The sequence below is a fragment of the Balaenoptera borealis genome (assembly GCF_965194805.1).
Source record: "Balaenoptera borealis genome assembly, chromosome: 14".
Lineage (NCBI taxonomy): Eukaryota > Metazoa > Chordata > Mammalia > Artiodactyla > Balaenopteridae > Balaenoptera > Balaenoptera borealis.
Genome location: NC_138875.1, coordinates 80526189 through 80538151, shown reverse-complemented (window position 1 = coordinate 80538151; position 11963 = coordinate 80526189). Strand labels below are relative to the sequence as shown.

Sequence of the window (11963 nt, the reverse complement as noted above, 5' to 3'; positions counted from 1 at the left end):
TTTTCAAGATGAGAGGCTTTCATCGAAGGAAAGAAAGTTAAAAGCTTTTGGCTTGCCGTTTCATTTTTTCCATTAAGGAAAAAAAAAAAAATCACCTTTTAAAACTAGTGAGTACAACAAGACAGCTGGGAATGGATTGGGCAAAATTAAGTTTTGTGGTTATCTTGAAATATCATGTACAGTGTAGTCTGAGAGGCTCTGGGCCGCCTCCTTGAGCCCCTCACCCCACCCCCAGCCATTAGCTTCAGACTCTGCTCTTGTCCTTTGGCAGCGAGGCCTATGCGTGTGATGCACAAAACCGACGTCTCCCTTTTGATAGGATAAGAATTGGACACCTTTATAAAGAACAGACTCCAAAGAAAGTTGATTCTCTGATATCAGGGACGGAGGAGGCTTTTTCATATAAATGCAAGTTGAACAAGTCAGCGTCTGTATAATTGGCTAAGGAAAGGAGTCACTTGTAACACAACAAGCAAGCTGCTTTATTTTTATTGTGCAGAACACTAATCACACATGCAGCACAAATGCTCGCAGATACACTGCATTACATTTAGATTAAATATGAAGAGTCTCAATCCTTTCAGCACTTGCAGGTTTAGAGTCAGGCTTAGTCTCATGTGCCCCGGGTTAAACAAGCCAGTGTTGAACGACCTATGGCCCCGATAGCATCATTTAAAATGAATGTTTTTGCTACTGTCCACACCACAATTGGGAACCTGCTAGCAACTCCTCTACTTCAAAAGGAGAAATAAAAAGGCAGGCCAGTTTTTAAAGTAAAGAAAATTGAGTCCACTTTATAAGAGTATAATAGTTTGGGCCAGAAATCCATTAACACCTATTTAAAGTAGCGCCACAGATTTAGATTTACAAACTTAACTCTGAAGATGTTCTTTTTGCCTTGAGTTGGAAGACACTTGGACTGTATTAGATTTGAAGGCCTGCTATTCCAAATGGGGTAGCCCATTTCCTATCATCCAGGCAACTCAAGGGTAAAAGCCTTAAGGCTAAAAAAGGGTTTTGCTTTTTTTTCCCCCCTTATAAAACACAAATGGGCAGTGCAGTGAGAGAGCTGTACATTAAAACTGCTTTGTACATCCCTGCTCCAGCCAGCCACAAACACGGTACTTTGGGTACATGTCTGCCCACCCACGCCTGGAACAATTCTCCGAAACTGGGGGTGACTGTGTCCCCTGCTCTCCAGTCACTGCTGGGCCTGAGAATAGGCAGCAAGTGGTCCTCAGCATCTAGGCCTCTGTGACAATTAGGTCTCTGGTGACTTGAAAGGCGGCAATGAGGGAACTCAGCTGAATCTTCTCATTGGTGCCAACAGAAAGTCTGTACCTAAAAGAAATCAAACAAAAGGTAAGAAGAGAGACTATCACAACAGCTGCCTTTTGAAGAGAACAATAACAGTCAGACTGAAAGTTGGCCAGAGAAGGAAAGGAAAGAGGTGAGAGAAATTCATTCTGGGCAGCAACCTTGTACATGTCCCCTAACATTTTCTTGGTTGCCTCAAACACTCCTTTATTTGATTCAAACTGGGGAGGAAATATTAAATTAAAAAAAATTGTTCCCAGTAGCAGGGTTCTGAACATAACTTGTTCAAGCTCTATACAGATATGTAAAATTTATGTGATTAGGCATTATTTCTTCACCTGCAAAATGCATCGAGAGGAATTATAATTAAGATTCCCTTCCTCCTAATTCACTGGGAAGTTTGGCTGCCATATCTGTGGTTCTGTGGTCAATAAAGCAAGACACTGGTATTTCATCTTGCCACCTTTCAAGTGCCCAGCCATTGAAAGCAAAATCATGCTATTCACAGTGTAGTGATAAGAAGTGACCTAATTGGTACGTGTGAAAGCCAACGACGGCAAATTAGTTGGCTTACGTGGACATCTATTTTGAACCTAGTGCTTTTGTCTACTTAAATGATAGCTGCCAGCTTCACTGGGGACTAATAACTGTTTACTGAACCAGGCAAAGTGGAAAATTGAGTTTATGTTTACTTTCCCTGCAATATGCTTTCGTATGGCAAAAGGCCTTAATAACAGCTGGATAGCTGGCCGTCCCCAAACGACCTAGATGTCTGAACTGAAGCAGGCCTCCCAAATAACAAGAGCATGTCTAGAACCAAGGTGGACCAGGCCTCTGAGGTCGAAGGAGAGGCCTTTATCTCAAATACGTAACTGAGCTGTACCTGCCTTTGTGTTTATCCGTGTTCTTTACATAAGCAGCTCACACCCTTCCCCATGCTTCGTTCAATAATCCCAGCAAAAACTATACTGTATATGAATGATTTAGACAAAACAGTTGAAACCAAGCAAGGAGAAACAAAAAACTCACAACGGGGAAAAAAGGAGGAAAAGAATTAAAACTGGGAAATAAATACTCACTCAATGTCTGCCATTTTGGTCAATAAATGTATTCGAACTGAAGATGGAAAGTCAACTGGGGGAAAAACAAAATCAAATGAGTGGGGTGTGTCATTACCTACTATAAAAAAAAAAAAAATCACAGAAGACAAGTATGAGTTTCCACACCAGATACGTAAGACTAACCTCTTGAGGCCACAAATCTCAAGACACCACACCTCTAGGAGGTAAAAATTGCATAGGTTTTCATAGTTTTTATTCATTTTAGTCTTCGTAGGGTAGCCAAAAAGAAAAATGAGCAGGTTCCAGAGTGATCGTAAGAAGATGGACGCGCCATCCACACTGCCCTGTCAGCACCGGGCCGCTCTGTAAGGTACCGTGAAAGCTAAGTTCTCACTCGCTGTCCCAAATTTAAAAACAAACGTAACCACTGTAAAGCAATTAATACTCCAATAAAGATGTTAAAAAACAAAAAACAAAACAAATAATTTTTAAAAGTCGATTCATGCTCAGCATCCACAAAGTGCAGAGCTGGGCCTGAGCCAACCATGTTCTTGGGCAGAATTTCACATGCCAGCCAGCCAGGGAGAGGCCTGGAAAGGCACTGGCAGAACAGTGTTCGTGGACCCGAGTGTCTGCAGGTGGCTGTTGGGCAGGCAGAGCTTCTCCAGGAGGCTGAACAGTACGTCACGTAGAGCTCAAAGATACACTCGTGTCTGGTTCTCCCCCAACAGGGCCAACTGGATTGGCCTGGGGTGATTCTCACGTAGAGCTCAAAGATACACTCATGTCTGGTTCTCCCCCAACAGGGCCAACTGGATTGGCCTGGGGTGATTCTCACGTAGAGCTCAAAGATACACTCATGTCTGGTTCTCCCCCAACAGGGCCAACTGGATTGGCCTGGGGTGATTCTCACGTAGAGCTCAAAGATACACTCGTGTCTGGTTCTCCCCCAACAGGGCCAACTGGATTGGCCTGGGGTGATTCTCACGTAGAGCTCAAAGATACACTCGTGTCTGGTTCTCCCCCAAAAGGGCCAACTGGATTGGTCTGGGGTGATTCACATGTGCTCTCAAGGTAGAGAAGCAATTCTCTGTACAGGACATACGACCAAGTGTGGAACTAAAGATGGTTTAGCTGAGGCTGCTTTGGTTATGTGAAGCTAGATCTTCCTTCTCCTTCTTTACTTTTGGGGAAAATAGCCTTTTAGAAATACAAACTCCAACATACTGCTGTAAAATACAAACCCTTGGAGGAAGTAAGTTAGCCTTTAGGAGTTTCTTTCCTCTTTTTCCCCAGCATTCTAGAAGTCAAAAGAGTATTTTTGGTGCTTCCTTGGTAGTGCAGTGGTTAAGAATCCGCCTGCCAGTGCAGGGGACGTGGGTTCGAGCCCTGGTCCGGGAAGATCCCACATGCTGCGAAGCAACTAAACCCGTGCACCACAACAACCGAGCCCGCGTGCCACAACTACTGAAGCCCGCGCGCCTAGAGCCCGTGCTCTGCAACGAGAAGCCACAGCAATGAGAAGCCTGTGCACCACAATGAAGAGTAGCCCCCGCTAGCCACAACTAGAGAAAGCCTGCGCGCAGCAACGAAAACCCAACGCAGCCAAGAATAAAATAAATAAAATAAATGAATTTATGAAAAAAAAAAAGTATTTTTGGAACAAGGTTTTAAAAGCAAGACACAGACACACAAATATTGGGTTGGCCAAAAAGTTCATTCGGTCAGTGAATACGTTATTCAATGAAGTTCTTCACGAAAATTAAAAATGTGTCTTAGTTTTACTTAAACCTGAATGAACTTTTTGGCCAACCCAATAAAAAAATAAATAGCAAAACAAAACTAAAAATGGGGGGCGGGGTTTACACCTCTTCATTCCTGTTTCTTTGCTTCCAAAATGAAGCATCACGTCCCCTCTCCAGCCACCCTTAACCCCGATGCATGCCACCACCTGCATAGCTTCTGAACTGGGGGAGAACCTAGGTTACCTCTGTGCACGAACAGGTGTATCTCTGTCAGGATGTCATGTAATGCCAACCCCTTTAGAGTTTTCAACTCCATGATATCTAGAGAGGAGCAGTTAAGGCAAAGGGAACAAATTCCAGAACAAACACTGCAGAGAATGACTTGAAAGTAGGGCTTTTCATACCAACACAGCTGTTTCCTTCAATGTGAAGTTGCACGTGTTGGACCCCAGTTTTTATTTTTCTGTTTTCATCTCCATTAATGGAGATGAAAGATATCTCTGTCTAGTAGAGAACAGAACCAAATGCATCGCCCAAAAGGCTTTCCATCACTACACCTAGATTTTAATTTCATAGCAAAACAAGAGTAACACTAACTGCTTGAAAATGACTGCACCTTCCACCCAAGGTCTAACTGCTTCCCTCCCATCTGTGAGTTAAGCGGCTTCAAGCCATACCCAGCTCAGGGCCCTGCGGGAAGCATTTGGGGCATGAAAGACAAGTACCCATCCCCCCGACAGACACCCTGCTCCCACGACAAGCTGAAAGGTGTCCCGTGCAGCCACTTGGCTTTTGCCAGTAGGGTGTAGGTGCTGCCTGCAGCCTGAGCTCGTGAGGCCACGTTCAGGCCTCGGGCACCTGATGCACCGACCGAAGGACAAGAGAAAGGATACTCCTGTAGGCCGTGGTGAAGTCTTGATTCAACATCCAGTCCAGAATGTTGGCGATGTCTGACTTGAGTGGGTGCCCCGTGCAGGTGTAGACGGTCTCCTCTGTCACCTTCCCAAAGGCCATGTTGGTGCTCTGGGCAGACAGGGGGACAGTCACCACGGCTGCTGCAGCCACTGAGCTGCAGGAGGGTCAGGAGGAAACTGCGGAGGCAGCAATGCGGGTGGGCACGGGAGAGCTCGAGCCCTGTACCGTTTACACTGCTAAGAGCTCACCGCATCAGAGGAGGCCACTGCTTGTCGGCTACGTTACTTTGTAGAGTCCTTCCCTATCTTTCCCTTATTTGCAACAAATTATTCTTTCAATTAACCAAAACACAAAGGTGGGAGTACATCTCTGACAAACTATGAGATGTCTTACCAGTTCTAGATTTCTGAATTAACCCATCGGTCATGCTGCTGCTTACGTCTTTCTTGAAAAAGTATTCTGAAGCAGCAACTCGAGATGTGCTAGGAGCGGTGCCCTACCTGCAAGATGTTCAGAGCCCTTCGCATGTCTCCACTGGAAAGAGTTATGAGCGCTTTCATCCCGTCTTCACTTATGTCGACTCTGAAAGGCAACAGGCAGGAGGGATGTAGAGGCCCTGAAGCACAAATGCTCCCCGAGGGAACAAGATGGACTGTGAAGGTCAAGGCTTTGAAACCATTAAAGAGAAAAAAGGGAAGGACGGAGTTAACAATACTCTCCTGATTTACAGGCTCCAGAATTCGCTCTGGCTATTGGGGACGTGGGCCTCACGTGAGTAGTCACAGCCCAGTCCAAGTCTAGCAAGACCATCCTTTGCGGCCAAGCACTGCTATGTTGAGCAGGTAGCTTTGAATTCTGTTCTCTGGAGAGGAGAGGGCGCTGGCGAGATCTGCGCTCGCAGAGCCCAAGCACCCGTCGAATCAGCAGCAGCTCGGGCTGGCTACTGGCTTGGCATCTGACCACACAGAATGTGATGTCTCAGGACCTTCCCTGCTAGCCGAGAAAGGCTAGAGGCATCTTAACGGGAGGGACCTGGCAGCGTGCAGTTTCCAAAGACAAAGAGTAGGAGGAAAGTGGGACCGCTTCTAGGGGAGGATGATGGACTCCAGTAAGGAACCAAATGACCTTTATGAAGAACGTCTGTGAGCTACCAGGGCGGCCGACAGACAGTGAGGTTTACCCTGTGCCAGGCTCTCCCGAGTTGTTTACAAACGTTATCGCCTTCAGACGTACCAGTAGCCACCTTATGTGACACCCAGTCTCCAAGGCCCCCCTTTCCCTGCTTTTCAACATACTTACTTCTCTTTTTCTGCGACATGTTCCAGGCGGGGAACCATGAGTTCGGGGGTCAGGGGACCGAATCGGAACCTTGTACACCGGGACTGCAAGGCGGGGATGATCTTTGACAGATAGTTACAGATGAGGCAAAATCTGGTATTTTCAGTAAACTTCTCAATCACTGGCAAGGGAAAAGAAAACCACCTCACGTCCATCCTGATTCTTCAAGGGACCCAGAAACCCTGAACTTTCCTATGGTCACGTGAAGCGGGGAATCAAGAATGCAAACAAGTGGGAATGCTACTGTGGCGAGAGAGGGTGAGCCTGGAGACCAGCCCCTCTCTCCCCAGAGCTGATGAACACGTCCCCTCCACAGGACTGAACAAAATGCTTCCTTTTTCATGACTGGCTGTGATTCTGGCACTCTTGCCATTCCATTCCACTAAGATACGAAATCCAGTATGCCTGCCCTTTTGCATAAAATTCTATTTGGCAAATGGATGATGTGCCACCTTCTACTGGGCGGGGGAGGGGGATGGCTTTTTGCAGACTTTCCAGTGGACCTTGTCTCGAACCCTTAGAGCATTTGAGAGAGCATTAACCCTAATTCAGAGATGCCTGTGACACCAGTTTCATCCTGTAGGTACCAACGTTCTCACACTGGGATCTGCCCAGACTGACTCTACAGAATAAGATGCTGAAGAAAGGTGGCCAAAGCCTCTAGGACCAGAAGATATTCCGTCCTCCTCCTCCTCTTCTTAAACATGGGCTGCAATCCACTCCTCCCCAGAATTCCTAAAGATTGTCTTCTCTCCTAGCTGTCTACCACAGAATCTTAATGAGAGAGATTAAGAATGTCCTTGCAAAGAAATTAACTGCACCAGGCGCCTTAAGACCAACAAATCACAGTATACTCTCCTTTCCTGGCCCAATCATTCTCCCGGCAAGTAGGGAAGTCATGTCAGCTTTCTGAGTGCAACTAAATTTCCAGTGTTATTTTCCTGGCTATATTGTATCTAACGGTACCAACAGCAGAAAGACCTATCTAGCAGTTTAGAAGTGAAAGACTTCCCATTCCCTCCCATCAAACAGTACAAATTCCCAACCCTGAAACTGAACCCAATGGAGAAGGAGGATGAGACACCAGTGTCTGGTCATACCTAAAAGTCCCCAAAAGGCTAATGTCTTTACACTATTAAAAGGGGTAACCACCGGTATAGAGATTTTTGTCTAGGTCATCAGGTGGGATACACAGTGAAAGGTATACAGAGATTTCGCTGGGCCAGAAGATGAATGAAAACTGAAAAGGAGCCACGTCCTATGTCATGTCCAAAGTTGCCAACTCTCCTTCTGAAGCGTTCCTCAGCCACACACGCCGCACACGGCTGTGCTCCTTACCTCTCCGCAAGGCGTTCTGGGCGTCCTGAGTCATGGCATCAGCTTCATCCAAGATCACTAGTTTAAAGCCTTTCCTAGGAAAACAAATGGTACCACCTAAAAAGGCTTCTTCAATCTCCCTTCGACTTCCAGGCCCAAACCTACACCTTCACATTTGTGCCATCAGGCCCTGGCTCATGAAGTTCATTTCTCCTAGAACTCTTGACCAAAGCAGACATCTGTGGTCAAAGGGCACGGAGGTCTAATTTCTGTATTTGTGTTAGATTATGTCCTCTGGCACCTTCATCTTTCTTCCACCCAGTAGCCTCTTATTCTATTCTAGTGCTGCTTTTTTCCCACCCCCTTCACTTCTGCTTTTTCCTCTTTTTCTTTTTTTACCACCATCCTAGTTATCCACCCTGATCTCAATGCATTTTTGTTTAAATTCAAACTAGCTCCTCCGGTCTTAGGATGTAATGAAATTAATGCTTCCCCAGAGAACTTGCTAATATAGATTTAGATAATATTTTGTTTTAATATTTGCATTTTAATATTTCTTACCACCATTCCTGTACTTTATCTCTTTTTCATGACTGCTTTTGACAAAGCCTTTTTCTTTTCCCCTTACTTTTACAAACTGGCAAAGGAGAGGATTTAAGAAATTAAACTCTATCACCTCACTGATCAAAATCTTTAGGGAGAGAAATTATGCAAAGAATTCTTACTTAAATATTGTCCTTGTGCTAGCAAAGCTCAGGATTGGTCCCCGAACGATATCTATTCCTCGGTCATCTGAAGCATTCAGCTAAATGTGAAAGAGAGAAGCCAAAATAATAGAAAACATGTTGGTGTGCTAGCTGTGAATTAATGTATCTTTTCATCAATCCTGCTCAGCAAGCTAGGTCTCTAGTTCTAAGGACAGATAAGAGATAATCATTAAAAATAAGATCACAATTATATTTAAAACTTACAACTCACTAGATCATTCCATTATATTCTGAAAGGCCAATGCCTGTCTTTCCTCCCCCTTTTGAGGACAATCACTGACAAGCTCCGGAGGAAGAATTAATTGGTCCGGTCACGGTGAACAGCACCTCTGGCACGAGCAGAATGAGGCTAATTTTAGCTACCACAACCCAGAGCAACCCAGAAGTTACCAAGTTTTTAATACAATGAAGTAAGAACACTGGTGGCAGCAAGGTTCTATAATACAAAAGCAAGTTAAACAGTTTTTTTCTTACAATAGACAAAATTTAGAATTTCGTAAGCTAAGTATATCAGTCGAGTCCTAGTAGTAAACAGATGGCATACTCAAATTCAGTAATTTGAAGAGAATTAAATGAAGAGATAGTTTAAAAGGTGCTGGTGAGGTGTGGGGAAACCACAAGGGCTATGCAATACCTCAGGGCCTGCTGGGGCCCATTATCACCCCCAAGTCTTAAGGGGTTGGTGGGGGAGTGGCGCTGGCCGGGGGGAAGGCTGCGTGCTGTGCCCTGCGGGTGGGGAAGCTGTCGGCCTGTGGTGACCCCCAGGGCAGGACCAGGCCTCCTTCTCCCTTCCCCAACCCCTTCCAGGCCCCTGCTGGCCAAACCCAACCAGGAGGCAGAGGGCAAGAGAGCTCGCAGTCGACACAGCTCAGCCTTCCGGGGCGGGGCAAGAACAGCATGGAGCAACATGCAGAAGGGATCTGGGGGCACATGGGGGACAGCCATCAACCGAGCAACCACTGAGGATCTGGGTAAAAGTTGGCAACAGCAAAGAAAGACACCTAGTCCTACCACTGCCCTTTAGCTTGTACCAGTCAAGGCAAAAATGTCAATTATAGAAAAAAAGTGAATTAAAACATCTTACGTCTCCTTCTTTCCCAACCACCAGCAGGGCAACTAACTTGTAAAGTAAAACAAAACTAGCAGAACTAAAAGTAAGAGGCTGGAGTCCTTCGAGAGTAACAGTAAACCTCCCATTTACCTCCAAGACCATGGAGCCAAACTCCTTATCTTTGTACAGCTGTTTAGCACAGGCCAGGATGGTGGATGTCTTTCCCGTCCCTGGAGGACCATAGAGAAGGAGATGCGGCAGGCGGTCCTGACTGATAAACTTCTGAACTGAAGGTCGGGGGGAGAAAGAGAGAGGCCATCAGTCTCTGAGAGTTGCCTCATTCACTGCAGGCCCGAGTTGGGCTGAAGGTACTTCAACCATATGTTCAAATCTGGGTCAGATGCAGGAATGAAAAATCTGAAGGACTCAGCTCTTAAAGCCACATCCCATAAAGCTCAATCAGATCCTTCAAAATTACTACTCAGTAGAGACAACATTCCTAAGAAATGTATCCAGGTCCTGCGACTAGGATACCAGCCGCTGACACATGGATACTTACTGGTACTCAAGATGTCCTGATGAGAAATGAGATCATCCAGTGTCTGTGGCCGGTATTTTTCAACCCTGAAATACAATTTAGCATTGATTACAACATATATAAAGGCAAGAACATTTTGTTATGTGCAAAAGAATCCTTTCATATCCTAACTAAAAGAGAAAGAGGTACAAAACCCTTTAACTCAGTGGTTCTCACCCGGGGCCATTTTGTCCTCCAATGAACTCTTGATAATATCTGGAGACATTTTCCACTGTCAAAGCTGAGTGGGGGGTGCCACTGGCATCTAGTGGAAAGGCACCAGGGATGCTGTTAAACATCCTGCAATGCACAGGACAACCCCCATGCCCTCCCCCGCCACCCCAAATACCTGGCCCCAAATATCAATAGTGCTGAAAAACTGCTCTCATTTCATCTTTCCAGCTGTCTGCCTATAATCTCAACCTGGATGAGTACCTAAATTAATCCAAAATTGAACTCATATCCAAATATAACTTAACAGATGAATGGATAAATAAATGGTGGTACAGCCACACAAGGGAACGTTATTTGGCAATAAAAGGAAATCAATTACTGATATAAGAAGCCAGTAACGGGACATCCCTGGTGGTCCAGTGGGTAAGACTGCACTCCCAATGCAGGGGGCCCAGGTTCGATCCCTGGTTGGGGAATTAGATCCCGCATGCATCTGTAACTAAGAGTTCGAATGCCGCAATGAAAGATCCCACATGCCGCAACGAAGATCCTATGTGCCACAACTAAGACCCGGTGCAGCCAAAATAAATAAATAAATATTAAAAAACAAAAAAGAAGAAGCCAGTCACAAAAGGCCACGTATTGTATGACTCCATTTATATGAAATATCCAGAATAGGCAAATTCATAAGAGACAGAAAGTAGATTAGTGGTTGCCACGGGCTAAGGGAGGGGGGAATGGGGAGTGACTGCCAATGGGTATGGGGTTTCCATTTGGGATGATGAAAAATTTTGGAACTAGATAGTGGGATGGTTACACAACATTCTGAATGTACTTAATGCCACTGAACTGTACACTTTAAAATGGTTACAACTGTGAATTGTATGTTATGTGTTTTTACTACAATAACAATAAACTGAAAAGAAACAACTTGGAGTTTTCCGAAATCAAGTCAAATCCACTCAGTCTTTAAACCATCATTAAGACACAGTTGTGTAAGTAGGATGGTTAAGAGTGCAAGCTCTGAATCTGGACCAGCTGGGTTCAAATACAAACTTATTTTCCAACTCTGGACCTTAGGCAAGTCGTTTAACCTTTTGGTAAAACTGGAATAACAGTACCTTCCTCCTAGTGTCTTTGTAAAATTCAAACACCTAATAGGGTGCCTGCTAATCTAATAGAAAGTCACTTGAATAAAAGTTAACTAGGGAGCGTTGTTACCATCATCATCAGCAATCTTCTTCTAGTTTAGAATCTGACCAATAATCGCACCGAGAGAAGAGAATATTTTGGCAAGAGAGAAGAATATTTTGCCACGGAGGTCAATGTAGTGTCAGAAGACACGAGATCGAACCCCTGTGCTGTCACCCAGGTGGGACCCTGGGGCGGCGGGGCGAGGTCGGGCTGGGGACCTGCCACTTGCCCACTCCGGCCACCACCTCCCCGCGCGGCCGACCCCCTTCCCCGCGGCAGCCGGGCCTCCTCCTACCAGGGCAGGTTCCTGATCTTGCCCGCCTCGGGCTGCTGCTGCTGCTGCTGCTGCTTGTGCGCTGAGGTCTCCATGACAGGGTGACGAAGGTGGCTGGGTCCGGTGGGCTTGTCGCCTCCCCCAGGGGCCTGCACCTCGACCAGCCAAGACCTGACCCCGAGACCCACGGACTTACAGTTCGCGCGCAAACGCAACTCTCGCGAGGTTTAGCC

General features: G+C 45.8%; 1 protein-coding gene across 1 annotated transcript; it reads right to left on the bottom strand.

Annotated features, from left to right (window-relative positions):
- Positions 1–473: 473 nt before the first annotated feature.
- Positions 474–11950, bottom strand: RFC5 (replication factor C subunit 5). Its single transcript, XM_082355738.1, has 11 exons — positions 11752–11950; positions 10071–10135; positions 9662–9798; positions 8419–8498; positions 7715–7788; positions 6338–6497; positions 5539–5620; positions 5017–5146; positions 4367–4444; positions 2397–2451; positions 474–1341 (listed from the first exon to the last, which is right to left on the bottom strand). The coding sequence occupies exons 1-11, from the start codon at positions 11823–11825 to the stop codon at positions 1245–1247; spliced, it is 1032 nt and encodes a 343-aa protein (XP_082211864.1). The 5' UTR covers positions 11826–11950; the 3' UTR covers positions 474–1244.
- Positions 11951–11963: the final 13 nt, after the last annotated feature.